Source organism: Haliotis cracherodii, unplaced genomic scaffold (assembly GCF_022045235.1).
Source record: "Haliotis cracherodii isolate W230 unplaced genomic scaffold, xgHalCrac1.p SCAF_13, whole genome shotgun sequence".
Classification (NCBI taxonomy): Eukaryota; Metazoa; Mollusca; class Gastropoda; order Lepetellida; family Haliotidae; genus Haliotis; species Haliotis cracherodii.
The window spans coordinates 28,915,672-28,936,319 of NW_027266268.1; the positions used below are offsets into that span (position 1 = coordinate 28,915,672).

At 39.0% G+C, this 20,648-nt stretch overlaps 1 protein-coding gene across 1 annotated transcript in view; it reads left to right on the forward strand.

The window, feature by feature from the left end:
* Window positions 1-477: 477 nt before the first annotated feature.
* The window catches only part of LOC139458598 (uncharacterized), a 36,306-nt gene continuing 16,135 nt past the window's right edge, over window positions 478-20,648 (forward strand). The window contains exons 1-15 of the mRNA XM_071240025.1: window positions 478-517; window positions 1,864-1,952; window positions 6,582-6,650; window positions 8,175-8,274; window positions 8,946-9,034; window positions 11,633-11,701; window positions 12,414-12,519; window positions 15,121-15,210; window positions 15,648-15,736; window positions 16,409-16,477; window positions 17,104-17,209; window positions 17,400-17,495; window positions 17,936-18,024; window positions 18,702-18,770; window positions 19,205-19,310. Of these exons, the coding sequence (XP_071096126.1) occupies window positions 478-517; window positions 1,864-1,952; window positions 6,582-6,650; window positions 8,175-8,274; window positions 8,946-9,034; window positions 11,633-11,701; window positions 12,414-12,519; window positions 15,121-15,210; window positions 15,648-15,736; window positions 16,409-16,477; window positions 17,104-17,209; window positions 17,400-17,495; window positions 17,936-18,024; window positions 18,702-18,770; window positions 19,205-19,310 (1,276 nt within the window). The remainder of the gene's footprint in view (window positions 518-1,863; window positions 1,953-6,581; window positions 6,651-8,174; window positions 8,275-8,945; window positions 9,035-11,632; window positions 11,702-12,413; window positions 12,520-15,120; window positions 15,211-15,647; window positions 15,737-16,408; window positions 16,478-17,103; window positions 17,210-17,399; window positions 17,496-17,935; window positions 18,025-18,701; window positions 18,771-19,204; window positions 19,311-20,648) is intronic.

The following is a 20,648-nucleotide window of genomic DNA, read 5'->3' on the forward strand; positions in this document are numbered from 1 at the left end:
CGTCAACCACGTGTTCCATAGACACTCCAGGAACTTCGAAACATGCTCCAGCAGATATGGACAGATATCCCACGGGACTTTGTGCGACGCCTGGTCCATTCCATGAGACGAAGATGTGTTACTTGCATCAAATCACAACCAGAGGTGGACACACACGCTATGGATTTGTAAATTGACATTTTGGCATGTTCATGGTTTTTTTTTTATGAAATCACGCATTTTCGGAAGTTAGTATGGCAAATTAAACCATTTGAACACTTACAGGAGGTTTTTCCTGTTTCAAACCGAAATTGGTTCAGATTTGGTTTTAAAAACATAACTTCGCATTAAATCTTATTCAATGTCACAGGAACTTTTGTTGTTCAGTATATCATATTGACGTGCATGTATGGAACTGGAACACGGACACTAATCTAGGAAACACAGCCATGACCTACAAACAGCGTCTAGTCACGTCAGTTATTGTGTGCTGTCAAGATGATAGCGTTGGTGTTGTTCAGCTTAGGACTTTCAACAGGTACGTGTTTCCAAAACTGTATCTGAACATTTCCTTATTCCTTGAATTGAGGAAGAATATTTTTGTCTGTTTATTGCATAATAATAGTAATATTATTGTACATACATGTAAGTTTTGTTGTTTAACGCCGCCTTCAGCAATATTCCCGCTATATGACGGCGGTCTGTGAATAATCGAGTCTGGACCAGACAATCCAGTGATTGACATCATAAGCATCGCTCTGCGCAATTGGTTGGTTGGTTGGTTAACGCCGCACGCAGCTATATGACGGCGACCTGTAAATATATCGAGTCTGGACCAGACGATCCAGTGATTAATACCATGAGCATCGATCCACGCAATATGGGATCGATGACATGCATCAAACAAGTCAGCAAGCCTGACCACCCGATCCCGTTAGTCGCCTTTTACGACAAGCATAGTCGCCTATTCCTACTAGTATGGGTTGCTGAGGACCTATTATACCACAGATCTTCACGGGTCCAATATATGTAAGTGAGCGAGTCTGGCTTCATAAACCAGTGATTGATATTATGGGTACGGCAACGCCGTCAGGGTTCGAACTCGCCATCCGTTTAGTCCTTCTTACCATAAGCTTTGTAAATACCCGGAATAACTCACAACGGATGTGGCCGAGTTATACTAATACGTCACCATTATCTGACGCGTACTCTAAATTTCCCCCGAGATTCTCTAGATACAGTAGGCATCAAAGAGTGACCGAAGGTGGAGTTACCATCACATTTAAATCCGATTGTTCCCGAGTTGTAGCTCGCCGCAATCAATAGGAAGTTGATGTGACTGATCTAGCTGGGATACAGCTGTCTTGATAGCATGCTCGATTGTACCTAAAACCTTTTGAAATGTAGACACGAAAGGCTGGAGTTGCCAAAATATTGCTCGACATAAAGGGAAAGTTGAAGTCATCCTGTCATACAGTCTTGTGGGGATAGTTTTGTGACTCTGAATTTCTATGCATCGATCTAAATATGAAACAGATGAGGCGGGCTCTTTTATTTCTAGTTCAGCTAGGTAAATCAGTGAAGGTTAATTGGCTTTTGACCATTAATGAACGATATTGGATGACCATTACACACGAAGCTTAAGTGATGACTCTTGCCAATCCGAGCAGAAATTAATATGCATAAAGAAACATGTCTCCAGGAAGGGGAGCACAGTTGTTTCCCATGGGGATGCCTTTGTTAAACTTCTCTTGGTCATTTCCCGTGATTTTTTTTTTTCAAAATCCAAGCAGACATTAAGTCCTCAAAGAAACAGATCATCAGGAAGCACAATATTTACGGGAAAAATTCAGTAACATGATGTTTTTTCCTTTCTTTTTTCAGCGGCCTCCCTCGACTGCTACAATTGTAATCATTATGATGTTAACAACGTTCACCATTCTTGTCAGATTTTGAAATGTAACAACGGAGAGGTCAGTTTTTCTCTTTTATAACCCATAGCTTTAGTATTAACTAAGTTCATATAAAAACGTATGCGCAATAGTGCATTTATCACTTCACGTGCACTAGTGTATCGTTTACCTCATCCGGATGGGCCCGTGAAGATCCGGGTTAGAATAGATCTTCAGGAACCCAGGCCTGCTGTGAAAGGCGACTTTGCTTGTCGTAAAAGGCGACTAACGGAATCGGGTGGTCAGGCCCGCTGACTTGGTTGATGCATGTCATCGATCCCAATTGCGTGGATCGATGCTCATGATGCCAATCACTGGATTGTCTGGTCCGGACTCGATTATTTACAGACAGACGTCATATACCTGGGATATTGTTAAACAACAAACAAACAAACGTCATCCGGATGGTACTTTTGACGTTTATTATGACGTAAGATCGAAATGTCATCTCATTAGAACCGACGTCATAGCTGAAGATTGTTGACGTCATTCAACAATTGCAGTTCTTAAAGGCGGCGGTCGTTATCAGTGGAGTTCAAAGGGATTACGAAGGAATGGCTAAAAAATCAATTATCACACTCGCATGTGAGGGATGCTTCGTTCACGTTACAAAATATCCATAGAAGCATGGAGGTCATGAATCGGTACATTTGTAACTCCTAGAGGACACCGACAAGTAGAGACAGTTCTCTCCTACACCTCGACGGCGGAGTGGACAACAAGAACCGAATTGGCCTCCCGTCTGATGTTGTGTACAACACTACTTCTCACGAGCTAGTATTTGGGATCTACTACAGCATCAACGATGTAATCGGCATTACCTACCCATTGTTCATACCATCATCATCGTTGTGCTCAGAAGGTGAGATTTGTAAACATGTTCACAAACAATCGACATTGTTTACATACCGAAATCTGAACAATACCCTCGAATTTAGGCGACAGTCTATTGTGACACTTATCTATCTCTCCGGAGATATTGAACTTAATCCTGGACCTGAAGGAAATAGCTTTGGTAAGCTAAAGTGTGCAATAATTGAACAGATAAAGGAATCGGAAGCTAGATTAACTCAAAATATTGAATCTGTTAAAGGTGAAATCCAGACAATCAAGAACGATGTTCGTGAACTTCGAGACAAGGTGAACAGCAATAAAGAAGAACAGGCAATCTTAAGGCTTGATATTGATGCTGTTTCCGATAGAATAGATGCTATTGATGTTTATGGCGATGCTGTTTACAGTTTGGAGGAAAGAGTTGAAAGTCAAGAACGACATAGTAGAAGAAACAATTTAATTCTTTATGATGTTCCTGAAGGAGATAGTGAGTCCTATGATGCATGCAGGGGATATTATTAACAGAGATAGAAATAAAGAAAACCAACTTCCCCAGCTAGTGTCAAGAGATGTTGAACGTGCACATAGACTATCTATAAGGGAAGATAACAAACCACGCCCACTCATAGTGAAAATGACTCATTGGATGGGCATGATGCAAGGGGTCAGCATGAGAGGTACTAGTATACTGAGAGAGATGGGATTCGGGGTTGCTAGTGACCTAACGTACGAGGGGCGTTCAATAAGTTTTGCAACTTTAATATATGACCAAGTCGCAGAATATCTTTTGCACTTTTATTTTTCAATATTATCCCCATTCACCTCAATACACTTATTCCATATGTCCTTCAAGCTTTTAATACCACTTTTATTGGGTGGTAAAGGGTGGTAAATTATACGCATTTTTTTTGGTAGATTTCTCTAAAGTTTTTTATTCTGTTTGCAGATATAAATTATGGTCACGTTTCAAAGCACATGGTCTCAGCATTAAAACTGGAAAGTTAATGTGCTGTGTCTATCAGAATGTGAAGGTTTGTTTGCGAAATAACGGTACTGTGTCTGACACATTTGAAAGCAAAATTGGCGTTAAGCAAGGGTGCATTTTACGTTCGTTTTTGTTCTCCTTCTTTATCAATGAATTAGCTCAACAAATTCAGCAGAACTGTTCTGATGACATCCTACTTCACCCGGAAACTATAAAATTATTTTTTCTTTTGTTTGCCGATGATATAGTAATGTTTTCAAGCACAATACCCGGACTACAAAAGCAAATTAATCAGCTGGAATGTTATTGCAAAGAAAGGAATTTATCTGTCAACAAGAATAAGACAAACGTTATTATTTTTAAAAATGGTGGTACACTTGCCAGAAGGGAGAAATAGTTTTATCAAGGACATTCATTAGATGTTGTATCGTCCTATAAGTACTTAGGTGTATATTTTACAAATAGATTGTCATGGAAGATGTATGCTAACCGAGCTGCTGTACAAGCTAGGAAGATCCTAATTGGAATTCTTCAACATATGAAAGTTCTTGGAAATATATCCTATAATACATTCTTTAAGATTTTCGATACAAAAATAAGCCCAATTGTGTTATATGGAACAGAGGTTTGGGGATAAGACATGACTGATGTTATAGACAAAATACATTTATATGCATGCAAAATAGTCCTTGAAGTGAAACCTGGTACGTCTAATCTAATCATCTATGGAGAATGTGGGCGATACCCATTAACTAAGTTAAAGACGATAAATTACTGGATTAAATTAGTTAAAATGCCTGCAAAAAGATATCCAAAGCATTGTTATAATGTGTTAGTACTCTATGATCAGCAAGGACAGACTAACTGGGCATCTTTGGTTAAGCATAAACTTTATTCATGTGGGTATGATAATATATGGACAGAACAGGATACGTATATACTAGATCATTTCAAAGATGCTTTCACTCAGACACTGAAAGATATGTACATTCAAAATTGGCATTTTTCCTTATCAGTATCAGAGAAACTATCAAGTTATTCACTCTTTAAAAACAGCTTCCGTGGAGAGCAATACGTATTAGATTAAAAAGATTTCGATTTGCACTTGCAAGATTCAGAGGTGGTTCACACGAACTCTTTATCGAGACGGGAAGATATATGGGGGTCGTGAGAGAACACAGAAGTTGTCAGTTTTGTGATTTAAACACTAGAAAATGAATACCATTTCTGACTACTTTGTCCGTTGTATGCTGAACTCAGAAAACAGTTCATTGATAAATATTATATACGTTTTCCAAGTCTACAGAAATATGTTTCATTAATGTCAAGTAAGAATGTAGTAAAAACGAAAAAGCTGTGAATGTACATATTGCATGCTATGAAGCTAAGAAGCTCCAACTGTGTTACCTTATAAATGTATATACACCCATTACTATGTAACATGTACTATAGGCCTATGGCCTCTCAGTATCATGAATAAACACATATACGTGAGGGATGCTGTTTTTATGAAACTGGTGATAATAATTCGTGTATTTCCCTCGTTCTCGCTCGGGAAATACAATATTGTTTCTTTGTTTGTTGTTTAACGACACACAATATTCTAGCTATATGACGGCGGTCTGTGAATAATCGAGTCTGGACCAGACAATCCAGTGGTTGACATCATGAGCATCAATCTACGCATGTTGGATACGATGACATGCATTTACTAAGTCAGCGAGCCTGACCACCCGATCCCGTTGGTCGCCTTTTACGACAAGAATGGGTTACTGAAGACCTTTTCCCTAACCGGATCTTCACGGGTCGGGGGAAATACAAGAATTCTGACAGTCGTATCGTATTATCTGTATGACACACATGCTCGTGTAATTATTTATATTGTTAATGAGCGAGGTGATTAAAAATATGTGTGTAATAATAGTTTCACCTGCTCCCCATAATTTTTAACATTATGCAAATACCATCGTGACGTGATTTATGACCACAATAGAAATGACGTCACAGCATATAATTGTTGACGTCATATTGACTCTGCTATCACTGCAAGACGTTTCAGTACAGAAAACTATCCATGTGCTACATCTGATTGATGAAGTGTGGACAATTACAGGGAGTATTATATTTATGTGTGTTTCTACTGATTTACAGAACTGGCGATGCTCAGGAAATGGAACTGCAGATACTCGTTTTGGGAAAACTGTTCCACTCATATACCATTCTTTTTCAACTTGTTATTCTCTTGCTTTGACCTTTTATACATGACACCTTTTCATGGCCGATTATACAAAACACCTTGATATCTCATTGACCTGGAGGATTTAAATCTTTCCGTTTTACATGTTTCTGTACGAACGAGTATAAAGTATTTCAAATAATTTGCAATATTTTTTGGTTATTTGTTAATAGTGGCGATATTAAAGTATTTTGGTTGGATTTATTTATTGTCTTCCGGATTTCTGTATTAGGTTGGATTATGTTTCCCTAAAATTCTGAGGAATAAGTACAAGTACTTTTTGAGCCAAACTGTACTTTATTATATTATTCGGTTGGTCAGACTTGCTGACTGTGTTGATAACATGTCATCGTATCCCGATTTCGTGGATCGATATTTATGATTTCAATCACTGGATTGTCTGGTCCGGGATCATGTAGCTGGAATATTGCTGAGTGCGGCCTTAAACAAAATAATCCTGAATTAATTGAATTAATGGATTAAGGATTATCAATCATCGGAATTAACATGGGATTATTTATCGTATCGCTGGAAATTCGTTGTCGTTGAAGTTGTAAGCAGTAGTGTATTTGTCAATGAAATTCATCTATTTCAGTTTTGCAAAATGGAAACAGATCACAGCACCAAAGTACATGGACATTGTGAAGATATTCATCAACTTGCAGTGAGTTCCAAATGACATACGGAGCTACTCTTTCTGACGTTAGGCGATGCTACTTTGCCATGCATAATTCCAACTTCTTCATTCACAGAAAATAAGTTAAACAATAAAATCATTAAGATGTTATTATAAAACTTAATTTCTTACTTATGTTGTTTTCCATGGCCAATGGCGGAATATGAAATACCTGAAGAAATGTCTGTAGCATGTCTTGTGCCTCTTCCATTCCGTACCATGTCATGTCACGACTTTATTCATCCTCATGTTATGTTCTCTTCTCCTCCATCCGTACCCTCTCCTCTGTACCACCTCATGTCCTCTTCTCCTTCGTTATGTATATTGTCATGACTGTGCGCCATTCCGTGACATGTCTTGTCATCTTTGCCGCCTCTGTGTACCATGTCCTCTCTCACGCCATGTCCTCTTCCATTCTCTACCATGTCATGACTTCTCGTCCATTGTTTACAACTTCAGGACCTCTTCTCCATTGTTTAAAATGTCATGTACCCTCCTCTTCCCCTCCAGACTCTACCACGTAATATCCTCGTCTCCTCAAGTCTCTACCATGTCATATCCTCGTCTCCTCCAGTCTCTACCACGTCATATCCTCGTCTCCTCCAGTCTCTACCATGTCCTTCCTCTTTTCCTCCTGTCTCTACCACGTCATATACCCGTTTCCTCCAGCCTCTACCACGTCATGTTCTCGTCTTCTCCAGTCTCTACCACGTCATATCCTTGTGTCCCCCAGTCTCTACCACGTCATATCCTTGTCTCCCCAAGTCTCTACCACGTCATATCCTCGTCTCCTCTAGTCCCTACCACGTCATATCCTTGTCTCCTCCAGTCTCTACCACGTCATATACCCGTCTCCCCCAGTCTCTACCACGTCATATACCCGTATCCCCCAGTCTCTACCATGTCATATACCCGTCTCCTCCAGTCTCTACCACGTCATATACCCGTCTCCTTCAGTCTCTACCACGTCATATCCTTGTCTCCCCCAGTCTCTACCACGTCATATCCTTGTCTCCTCTAGTCCCTACCACGTCATATCCTTGTCTCCTCCAGTCTCTACCACGTCATATCCTTGTCTCCCCCAGTCTCTACCACGTCATATCCTTGTCTCCTCCAGTCTCTACCACGTCATATCCTCGTCTCCTCTAGTCCCTACCACGTCATATCCTCGTCTCCTCCAGTCTCTACCACGTCATATCCTTGTCTCCTCCAGTCTCTACCACGTCATATCCTCGTCTCCTCTAGTCCCTACCACGTAATATCCTCGTCTCCTCCAGTCTCTACCACGTCATATCCTCGTCTCCTCCAGTCTCTACCACGTCATATCCTCGTCTCCTTCAGCCTATACCACGTCATATCCTCGTCTCCTCCAGTCTTTACCACGTCATATCCTCGGCTCCTCCAGTCTCTACCACGTCATATCCTCGCCTCCCCCAGTCTCTACCAAGTCACATCCTCGTCTCCTCCAGTCTCTAACACGTAACACCATGGTTAATTACATTAACATTGCAGCACTGCCATGCGACACCTTCATGTATTCCGTTTCATGAGAACAAGTGCACTTTCTGCTGTGATACAGATGAAGAGGTGCACAAGACATTCCAGCAACCAAGTTAGTGCTTGGCATCCTAATTAGACGTTAAAACTAACGTTTATCTCTGGAATTGTGTGTTCCAGCTTTGACATGCGACACATACAGAATCCTTCACACATGGACTTTCTATGGTATCTGACATAACGACAATGACTGTGGTACTTTATGTATTACCGGAAACGTCGCTATTACGGTATAATAAAGAAGTTGTTATCCATAAACCTTTCACAACTTTGTCATCCGTCAAGTTCTAAGAAACGCCGATTAACCAAGACGTTTACGCCCATTGTATATGTGTGGAATGACACGAAACGCTAAACTCCAAAAGCAACCGTTGACCTTTGACAGACAGCAGGCCTTCCTCAACCATCTTGTGTTGTCCATCAGGCGCAGTTGTTAAGCTTGTATCACTGCTAATGGTGGTCATACCTGATACTGACTTGTGAACTGACAATTGACCCCGCCCCACTTCAAGCCTGAGGTGACGTTGACGTTAAGAAAGGACATGTGTTGACACTCGTAATGAATTCCTGTTTCATGGACACCAGTTATTGGTCTGTTGCGAAATCGTAATTTGTTTACGTTTAGTTAATAATATTATTTCCCATGACAGTCGGTGATGCACAGGAACTTTTTTCCCGCTTGTATAGATGTCAAAGTGGCATTAAACATTTTTCTTTTCATTTCAGCGGAATCTCTGGCGTGTTACAATTGCCATCATTATGATGTTAACAGCATTGGCCATTCTTGTGAAGTTTTGCACTGTGGTGATGGAGAAGTATGATATATCGATTCCTTTAGTTGCATTGCTAATGATTGTGAGTGTGATTTTATCACGATGGAAAGCTCCAGAGAGAAGCTTCACAAATTGTACATATGTGGGCAATCGAACCCGGTCCTTCGGCGGGACGAGCGAAATGTTAAAGCATTAGGCCTCCTCACAATCCACATGGCCATTGGGGGACGGAAGTAATAGGACTCCAGTGGTTTCTTCATAATTTACGATTTCGAATAAAACGAATAAAACTTATGAATGATGAAATCTCACTGAGAATCCCTCAAGCATCATGGGAAAAAACGATAAATTATCGAATGACCGGCCTGAAAACAGCCACACATGAACTGGCAACATCTGAGCTTGTACACATCTTCAGTTAGACTGGCAACATCTGAACTTGTACACATCTTCAGTTAGACTGGCAACATCTGAACTTGTACACATCTTCAGTTAGACTGGCAACATCTGAGCTTGTACACATCTTCAGTTAGACTGGCAACATCTGAGCTTGTACACATCTTCAGTTAGACTGGCAACATCTGAGCTTGTACACATCTTCAGTTAGACTGGCAACATCTGAGCTTGTACACATCTTCAGTTAGACTGGCAACATCTGAGCTTGTACACATCTTCAGTTAGACTGGCAACATCTGAGCTTGTACACATCTTCAGTTAGACTGGCAACATCTGAGCTTGTACACATCTTCAGTTAGACTGGCAACATCTGAGCTTGTACACATCTTCAGTTAGACTGGCAACATCTGAGCTTGTACACATCTTCAGTTAGACTGGCAACATCTGAGCTTGTACACATCTTCAGTTAGACTGGCAACATCTGAGCTTGTACACATCTTCAGTTAGACTGGCAACATCTGAGCTTGTACACATCTTCAGTTAGACTGGCAACATCTGAGCTTGTACACATCTTCAGTTAGACTGGCAACATCTGAGCTTGTACACATCTTCAGTTAGACTGGCAACATCTGAGCTTGTACACATCTTCAGTTAGACTGGCAACATCTGAGCTTGTACACATCTTCAGTTAGACTGGCAACATCTGAGCTTGTACACATCTTCAGTTAGACTGGCAACATCTGAGCTTGTACACATCTTCAGTTAGACTGGCAACATCTGAGCTTGTACACATCTTCAGTTAGACTGGCAACATCTGAGCTTGTACACATCTTCAGTTAGACTGGCAACATCTGAGCTTGTACACATCTTCAGTTAGACTGGCAACATCTGAGCTTGTACACATCTTCAGTTAGACTGGCAACATCTGAGCTTGTACACATCTTCAGTTAGACTGGCAACATCTGAGCTTGTACACATCTTCAGTTAGACTGGCAACATCTGAGCTTGTACACATCTTCAGTTAGACTGGCAACATCTGAGCTTGTACACATCTTCAGTTAGACTGGCAACATCTGAGCTTGTACACATCTTCAGTTAGACTGGCAACATCTGAACTTGTACACATCTTCAGTTAGACTGGCAACATCTGAGCTTGTACACATCTTCAGTTAGACTGGCAACATCTGAGCTTGTACACATCTTCAGTTAGACTGGCAACATCTGAGCTTGTACACATCTTCAGTTAGACTGGCAACATCTGAGCTTGTACACATCTTCAGTTAGACTGGCAACATCTGAGCTTGTACACATCTTCAGTTAGACTGGCAACATCTGAGCTTGTACACATCTTCAGTTAGACTGGCAACATCTGAGCTTGTACACATCTTCAGTTAGACTGGCAACATCTGAGCTTGTACACATCTTCAGTTAGACTGGCAACATCTGAGCTTGTACACATCTTCAGTTAGACTGGCAACATCTGAGCTTGTACACACCTTCAGTTAGACTGGCAACATCTGAGCTTGTACACATCTTCAGTTAGACTGGCAACATCTGAGCTTGTACACATCTTCAGTTAGACTGGCAACATCTGAGCTTGTACACATCTTCAGTTAGACTGGCAACATCTGAGCTTGTACACATCTTCAGTTAGACTGGCAACATCTGAGCTTGTACACATCTTCAGTTAGACTGGCAACATCTGAGCTTGTACACATCTTCAGTTAGACTGGCAACATCTGAGCTTGTACACATCTTCAGTTAGACTGGCAACATCTGAGCTTGTACACATCTTCAGTTAGACTGGCAACATCTGAGCTTGTACACATCTTCAGTTAGACTGGCAACATCTGAGCTTGTACACATCTTCAGTTAGACTGGCAACATCTGAGCTTGTACACATCTTCAGTTAGACTGGCAACATCTGAGCTTGTACACATCTTCAGTTAGACTGGCAACATCTGAGCTTGTACACATCTTCAGTTAGACTGGCAACATCTGAGCTTGTACACATCTTCAGTTAGACTGGCAACATCTGAGCTTGTACACATCTTCAGTTAGACTGGCAACATCTGAGCTTGTACACATCTTCAGTTAGACTGGCAACATCTGAGCTTGTACACATCTTCAGTTAGACTGGCAACATCTGAGCTTGTACACATCTTCAGTTAGACTGGCAACATCTGTATCATGATATAATCAATTGGCTAATTCACCCTGTTCTGTAAATATAATTACTTCTAGTTTTGCAAGATGGAAACAGACCACAACAACAAAGTGACAGGAACGTGTGAAAAGATCAATGAAATGAGTGTGAGTATAAGAATTTAAGTTACTCTTCTAGGCGTAAGTTAACTTTGTTTGTGTAACACAACAGATGATGCTGGCTACAGGATCGTGTTCGGGAATGTAAGAACTTTTAACTCAAAGTGAGGTAACAGAGCCACTGACATAACAACTTATACCTGATACGATCTCATCTGATATGGTTTGGGTTGGACTGGGCTGGGCTGGGCTGGGCTGGGCTGGATTGGATTGATTGGATTGAAGATTGGATTGAGGATTGGATTGAGGATTGGATTGGTTGGATTGGATTGGATTGGAATTGGATAGTTCTGTTCATTGACCTTCAGATGTATCTCTATCAGGCAACAACACCACATCGTTTGAAATTGGAAACATGTTTAGCACCTCCCCATCTTTGTCCATGCATGAAATATTTTCATGTTACATTTTTATATGTGTCTTTTACACCATCGATACCTTTCTTTTTGCTGCTTGTTCTAATCCGGGTTTTAGTGTAAGCCCACTGAGATACCAGTTTCACACTTAGAACCAACTCAGACGCACTACTATTTGTTTTAGCCCCTTAATGCCGAGCACCGGGCAGGGTAACAGCAAGCACTATTTTTAAAAGAATTTTGGAATGACTCAACCAAGGAATCGAATTTACCTAAAAGAGTGTCTATACTATGTCAAGTTTATTTGCACTCACTGGCCATAATAGTATGAATTAACATTGCAGCACTGTCAAGAACATGTGACCTCTTCATGCATTCCGTTTTACCATGATAAATGCACATTCTGCTGTTCGACTGGAGAATGTGTAAGCAATTCTCTCCAGGTGCCAGGTAAGATCTTAAACATCATTATGTTTACATCATGTCGAAACACAACAGCGTTGGTAAGGAATAAAGGGAAATCCCTCAGTTTTTCTGAAGTAAATCCATCCGCTAAGCGATAGACGTCGGAAGGACATGGTTGCTGAATGTGATGTCATAATATCCATAGTTTATCCTTTTTTTCGTTCTTCGTTTTCGTTCTTATATACATATCTGAGGACGTAATGCATTTGAATGGTGACGGATACAATGACACTGAACGCTGTTGCAATTATATACATTTAAATATTTAGATTATATATATATATATATATATATATATATATATATATATATATATATATATATATATATATATATATATATATATGATTTGGTTTGTTGGTTTGTTGTTTAACGCCGCACCCAACAATATTCCTGCTATATGACGACATAATCGAGTCAGGACCAGACAATCCAGTGATTGACATCATGAACATCGATCCACGCAACTGGAATCGATGACATGCATCAACCAAGTCAGCGAGCCTGACCACCCGATCCCGTTAGTCGTCTCTTACGACAAGCATAGTCGCCTTTTAGGGCAAGCATGGGTTGCTAAAGACCTATTCTACCCCGGATCTTCACGGGTCATATATTAATGAATTAATAAATTAGATAGACTAACTTAAGAGATGAATGGGTGCATCACTTAAACACTTGAAAGTTGTACAAACAAATAAAGGTGAGGTGAGGTGAATTGGGTTTATCGTCGCGTCCAAGATTATTGCACTTATATAGCGACGTGAACAAACAAAGGAATAATAAGCTTTCGGCTTTGCATATATACGTTTTGCTTGGAGGTCATGAGTTACCATCAGTTTATCATAGTGCAAATGTCTTGAACATTTAAGAGTCCTCATTATGTTAAAAAAGTTATTGTTTATTCCTGTGTCATAACTATTGTATGCTAAATGTATTATTTGTCATTTGCCGCCATAGAATAGGGGTTTTATGCAACATTGTGTTACAATCTAAGAAGGTATCTTTATGATAAAACAATTTTAACCTAAAATGTACGAGAATCTGTACTTTACTTAGAAAGTATTATCCCAAATATAACATCAGTTACATTTGACCACTTTCTAAATGGCATTGTGTATTCATAGCTTTCGGCCATGGGAGCCGTGCCAATTTACACGTGTCAGAGGGGTAGACAAAGTACGTGATCTAGACTACCAGTTGTCAGACTTTCAATGTTTTGGGAAACCTCGTTGGCTGAGCGGGTTAGATCGCTGACTTTGTGTGCTGGCGATTAGGTGCTTCCCTCTGGCATTGTGGGTTCGAATCCCGGACGGGACTCAACACCTAAAGTAAGAGAACCTGAGAAAGTGTTATCCCAAATATAACATTTATTGTTTTGTCATTCCCCTCAAATTAAAAAAAAGTTCTATTTATTGATAAATTCCTGTGGAAACCCTGACACAGTATTATATTATTTCCTGATATGCAACCAATTCAAATATCTTTTGTTGCATCAAAGTTCATGTGGATGTATACTCATGATGTCAACCACTGGATTAATTTACAGACCGCCGTCATATAGCTGGACTATTGCTGAGTGCGGCGTTAAACAACAAACAAAACAAAAAGCTTAGTACTTTATAAAGTTAGCGGAGTAGCGGAGTTGGCCGCCAATTCTTCAAAGTGTTCTTGTCTTTGTTTGGTGTAAGGATAAATGTGTTTACACACCTACTCATTGCTGCGGTTAATCATTTTATTATTTACAGCTTCTGTGATAAATCTGTAGACCCAAATTTCGAAATCTTTCTGAACGAATTTAAAGAACTCAACATGGAAGGATCAACACCCGGGCTTTTATTATCTTCCATGGTTTTTGTTGCTTCTAAGTATTTCTTCAAATTCCATTGTTTTGTCTAATTTATCAACGTGATTGTTTTAAAAAAAGTTTTTGTGTATGTATAAACTTTATGTATTAATCGTTTACATGTTTTCCATTGTCCATAAGGGTGTAAAGAGTAAGAACTTACTGATATTGGCAAATGTGCATGTCAGCGATTCCAAATGCTGATTTGCCATTTAAAGCGATATGACGTCACAGTGCTTTGAGAAAAGCAAGATATAACGTCATTCATTGTTTATTTACGTCACATACGGATAACATTACGTCAACTGAAAAGTAGACTAACTTCAGTGAAGTGTCCCTGTGGGTTGACATTTCATCCGTTTTTCTTCATTTTTGTCTTGAAACTCAGAATGTGAATGAAAGCTGCAGTCCCTTGCCAAATGATTAGGGTTTACACCATCCAGACAGACGAAACCTAATTACTATGTTTTTACATAGATGTTTCTCTAAAATGGCATGGTTAAATCAGTTCTTGCTTCAAACTGTTAACATGCATATTCATATGATTGCCAATGAGAGTGAGCTATAAAGTCACCTAAGTAGTATTTAATCCACATCGTGACCTTATATAGATAATGAGGTATGCACACTCCCACTGAGAATAACGTTTTTCATCATTTTGACAACTATAGTTTACCAGAATTATAACATGATGTCAGTAATTTACTGTCAGTTTCTAAACACGCTGCCTTCCTTTCCTGTAGCCATCCATCACCCTAAACCAACACCACTAACATCTACCACAACGTTGCCTACTGTGATCCAAGCAACTTCGGTGACCAATGTTCGGCCATGTAAGCTTCACTACTTGAAGAACAACTTCTTCAATCTCTGTATATTTAAATAATGTCTACCGTGAACGCGACAGTACGATTATTGAATTATGAATTTATATTATGAAATATTTATACTCTACTGGCTCGAAGTCTTGCTAATATACATCAAAGCTCCATGACTGGTAATACTATAAACATCCGATGTCTTGCTGATCTAAATTGTGTCTGCCTTGTCCTACTATCACTTTGGACCAACAAACATCGATTTCGATTAAAACAAAGTCCACAGTTTATATTTTCACCATAAAGCAAGTTGATTGAATTTACGTGTCTATTTATTTTGAGATTGAAATATTATTATGGGATCTGAAAAGAAATAGATTTCAATAAACGAGATGATTTTATTCACAGATGTCGAAATGTTACTCAATACATGTTTTTTTTTTGCATTTCAGCGGAATATTTGGAGTGTTACAATTGCCACTACTTTGACGTCAACAACATTAACTATTCTTGTGAAATTTTGCACTGTGGTTTTGGAGAGGTATGATTTATAGACTCCTATAGCTGATATAAGTATATTGCAAATGATCGAATTTAGCTCTATTTCTGTAATGTCACGGCAGGGAATACAAGATATAGGCTTCACAAATTGTACACATGTGGGAAATCGAACCGGGACCATCGGCGTGACGAGCGAAAAGTTAAAGCATTAGGCTACCACACCGCCCACATGACTAATGAGGGAAGGAAGTAATAGGACTCCAGAGGTTTCTTGATAATTTCATGATTTCGAAATGTGAACAAAACTCATTTATGATGTAATCTCACTGCGTATCTATCAAGCATCATGGAAAGAACGATATATCATATCAAATGACCTGCCTCAAAAAGTCAAACTTGTATCACCTACCGTTCAATTATTGAGTCATTGCGAGGTCACATGAGGGTCTGCTGTTGGAAATGGATCGTTTAACGAGACACAGGGAAATGACATAATTGCAGTTGTAGCATTGTTACTCGCAAACGTTGTGTGCATATTTTATGAAACTTTAAGTAAACCTTCCTACCTCGTTGCGAACAGATCTCCAGTTACACTGACAACATCTGAGCTTGTACACACATCATCGGTTACACTAGTTACATCTCCATCATGATATAATCATTTGGCTAAATCACCCTGTTCTGAAATATTTGTAAATATAATTCCTTCTAGTTTTGCAAGATGGAAACAGACCACAACAGCAAAGTGACAGGAAAGTGTGAAAAGGTCAATGAAATAAGAGTGAGTATAAGATTTTAAGTTACTCTTCTAGGCATAAGTTAACTTTGTTTGTGTAACACAATAGATGATGTTGGTTACAGGCTCGTGTTGGGGATTATAGTAACTTAAAACTCGAAGTGAGTTTACAGAGCTGCTGATATAACAACGTATAATAGATCTCATTTTGATATGTGTCTCTTACACCACCGATATTATCGAGTTGTTGCTTGTACCAATCCCATGTCGCATTTTCACATTGAGAGCGAGTGAGCGAGTTTGGTTTTACGCCGATTTTAGCAATATTCCAGCAATATCACGGCGGGGGACACCAGAAATGGGCTTCACACATTGTACCCATGTCGGGAATCGAACGCGGGTCTTCGGCGTGACGAGCGAACGCTTTAACCACTAGGCTACCCGACCGCCCCTCACATTGAGAACCAACTCAGACACAGTATACTGACTCTGAGGTATCCAGTATTTTTTTAAGGCCCGTAATTCCAAACCTGCAGAGGAACAGCAAGTACCATCTTTTAAAGTAGTTTAGTACGACTCAAAAAAGAAATCGAACTTACCTAAAAGAGTGTATGTACCATGTCAAGTTCATTTGTATTCATTGGCTTCAATAGAATGCTCTAACATTGCAGCACTGTCAGGAACACGTGACCTCTTCATGTATTCAGTTTGTCCATGACAAATGTACATTCTGTTGTGAGACTGGAGAATGTGTAAGCCAGTCTCTCCAGCTGCCAGGTAAGATCTTAACATAATTAACTTTACATCCTTTGGAAACAAATGAGCGTTGGTAATGAATACAGGTGAAGTCCAGATAATGTAAACCAAACTTTCATACAAATGTTGTTCGAGCTGGATCCAGATATATTTGACATAATATCAGTAATGTACTGTCAGTTTCAAAACATGTTGCATTCCTCTACTGTAGCCACCCATCACGCTATACCTACACCACCAACAACAAGATCTACCACAACGTTGCCAACGGTGGTCCAAGCAGCTTCGAAGACCACTGTTCGGCCATGTAAGCTTCACCAGTACTACTTGAGGAACAACTTCTTCAATCACTGTCCACTTAAATAATGACTACCGTGAATTCAGTACGCTGGATTATTAAATTATGAATCTGTACATTGAAATATGAATACTCTACCTGCTCGAAGTCTTGTTTATCTACATCAAAGCCCAGTGAGGAGGGGCCGTATATTGAACCAATAATATTATACAGGTTCGATGTCTTGCTGATCTAAATTGTGTTTGCCTTGTCCTACTATCACTTTGGACCAACAAACTTCGTTTTCGATTAAAGTCCACAGTTTATATTTTCACTATAATGCGAGTTGAATGAATTTGCTTATCTATTTATTTTGAGATTGAAATGTTATTATAGGATCTGAAAAGAAATAGATGATATTATTCACAGATGTCAAAATGTTACTCAATACATGTTTCTTTTCATTTCAGTGGAATATTTGAAGTGTTACAATTGCCACTACTTTGACGTCAACAACATTAACTTTTCTTGTGAAATTTTGCACTGTGGTTTTGGAGAGGTATGATTTATAGCTGATATAAGTATATTGCAAGTGAGTGAGTGAGTGTGGTCAAATTTAGCTCTTTTTCTGTAATGTTCACAGCGGGGAATACAAGATATAGGCTTCACAAATTGTACACATGTGGGAAATCGAACCGGGACCATCGGCGTGACGAGCGAAAGGTTAAAGCATTAGGCTACCACACCGCCCACATGACTAATGAGGGAAGGAAGTAAAAGGACTCCAGTGGTTTCTTGATAATTTCATGATTTCGAAATGTGAACAAAACTCATTTATGATGTAATCTCACTGCGTATCTATTAAGCATCATGGAAAAAACGATATATCATATCAAATGACCTGCCTCAAAAAGTCAAACTTGTATCACCTACCGTTCAATTCTTGAGTCATTGCGAGATCACATGAGGGTCTGCTGTTGAAAATGGATCCTTTAACGAGACACAGGGAAATGACGTAATTGCAGTTGTAGCATAGTTACTCACAAACGTTGTGTGCATATTTTCTGAAACTTTAAGCAAACCTTTCTACCTCGTTGCGAACAGATCTCCAGTTACACTGACAACATCTGAGCTTGTACACACATCATCGGTTACACTAGTTACATCTCCATCATGATATAATCATTTGGCTAATTCACCCTGTTCTGAAATATCTGTAAAAATAATTTCTTCTAGTTTTGCAAGATGGAAACAGACCACAACAGCAAAGTGACAGGAAAGTGTGAAAAGGTCAATGAAATAAGAGTGAGTATAAGATTTTAAGTTACTCTTCTAGGCGTAAGTTAACTTTGTTTGTGTAACACAATAGATTATGCTGGTTACAGGCTCGTGTTGGGGAATATAGTAACTTAAAACTCGAAGTGAGGTTACAGAGCTGCTGATATAACAACGTATAACAGATCTCATTTTGATATGTGTCTGTTTCGAGTTGTTCCTTGTACCAATCCCATGTGGCATTTTCACATTGAGAACCAACTCAGACACAGTTTACTTACTCTGAGTTGTCCAGTATGTGTTTTAGCCCCGTAATTCCAAACCTGCAGAGGTACAACAAGTACCATCTTTTAAAGTAGTTTAGTATGACTCAAAAAGGAAATCGAACTTACCTAAAAGAGTGTCTGTATCACGCCAAGTTCATTTGTATTCATTGGCTTCAATAGAATGCTCTAACATTGCAGCACTGTCAGGAACACGTGACCTCTTCATGTATTCCATTTTTCCATGACAAATGTACATTCTGTTGTGAGACTGGAGAATGTGTAAGCCAGTCTCTCCAGCTGCAAGGTAAGATCTTAATATAATTAACTTTACATCCTTTGGAAACAAAAGAGCGTTGGTAATGAATAAAGGTGAAGTCCTGATAATTTTAACCAAATTTTCATACAAATGTTGTTCGAGCTGGATATGTTTGGCGTCGTCACATTCAAGAAATGCATGTGATAATGTATTATGTAGACATGCAGACATTTCTTATGAATATGGAAAGGATTTTGTGGCTTATTATTTACTCTGTTTGATTGGCAAAATGAACATGTGTCACTATGAACTAATTTCACCCTAAATTGGTAATTTCTGGTGTAAACTATCCAATGCAAATTCCTTAATATCTTTTTCAAACATTTCCTCCTTAGTAAAAGGGATGTCTGGAAACACGTTTGCTCGGAGGTCATTAGTTACCATCAATTATCATGGCCAAGACCTATTAGAGGACTTATTATGTTGAAAACATTATTGTTTATTCCTGTGTCATAGATATTTATGCTAAATGTTTTATTTATAAGTTGCCATAGATGTGGAATATTATACACTTTGTTGCAATCGAAGACGACGCCTTTATGATTAAAGATTTTCTTTAAATCCTCAAAAGGAGTGAATCAAGTTGAACAACAAATATATTGTTCCATGTCTATACCTTTGTTATGCCCATTCTCTATAAACAGATCAACCTCGCGAAATTAAGGATGTCATAAAGGTTCAAACAAAATAATATTTATATGTCTAGGATTAACATTATGTTTTCTATCAAATCTACAACAGGTCTTCTTGATTGATTTAACCTAGCTCCTAGTCTGAAGTATTTTTCTATACAGGATGTTTGGGTTTTTAAAGATTGGGTTTTAATGAACGCGTCTCATATTTGATAGTTTCGAGGATTCAATAAATGTTTCCACGTCTACCATTCGAAGGCCATCATCTTCACATGACTTTATCAAGTCAGATCTTTTTATTTGGTCTGTTTTGCCATTTCCTATAAATTTAATGAAAGTTCTACTGATGAAGTTTACTGGAGTAGAAAATGACAGGGTTTATATAAGTGTAATTATACCTATTAAAGTTAATCTTCTCTTTCTTCAACTTGCAAATAGTATACTAATATGGTTCCCTTGTATTTATTACCCAAAGTTCTTCCAGACGTTTGTTAAGTTTGATTCATAATACTTCAAACTCTTCTGAATGCCAGTCAAAGTGGAAATCCTGACACAGTGTCCTAATACTTCCTGACATGAAACCAATTGAAATATCTTTTTTTTAATCTTTTTTCCTGATAATTGAGAGAAAGTGACTGAAGTGGCAATAGAGGCTCAAATAATTTCTTCTCTACGACTTGTCCTAATTTATATT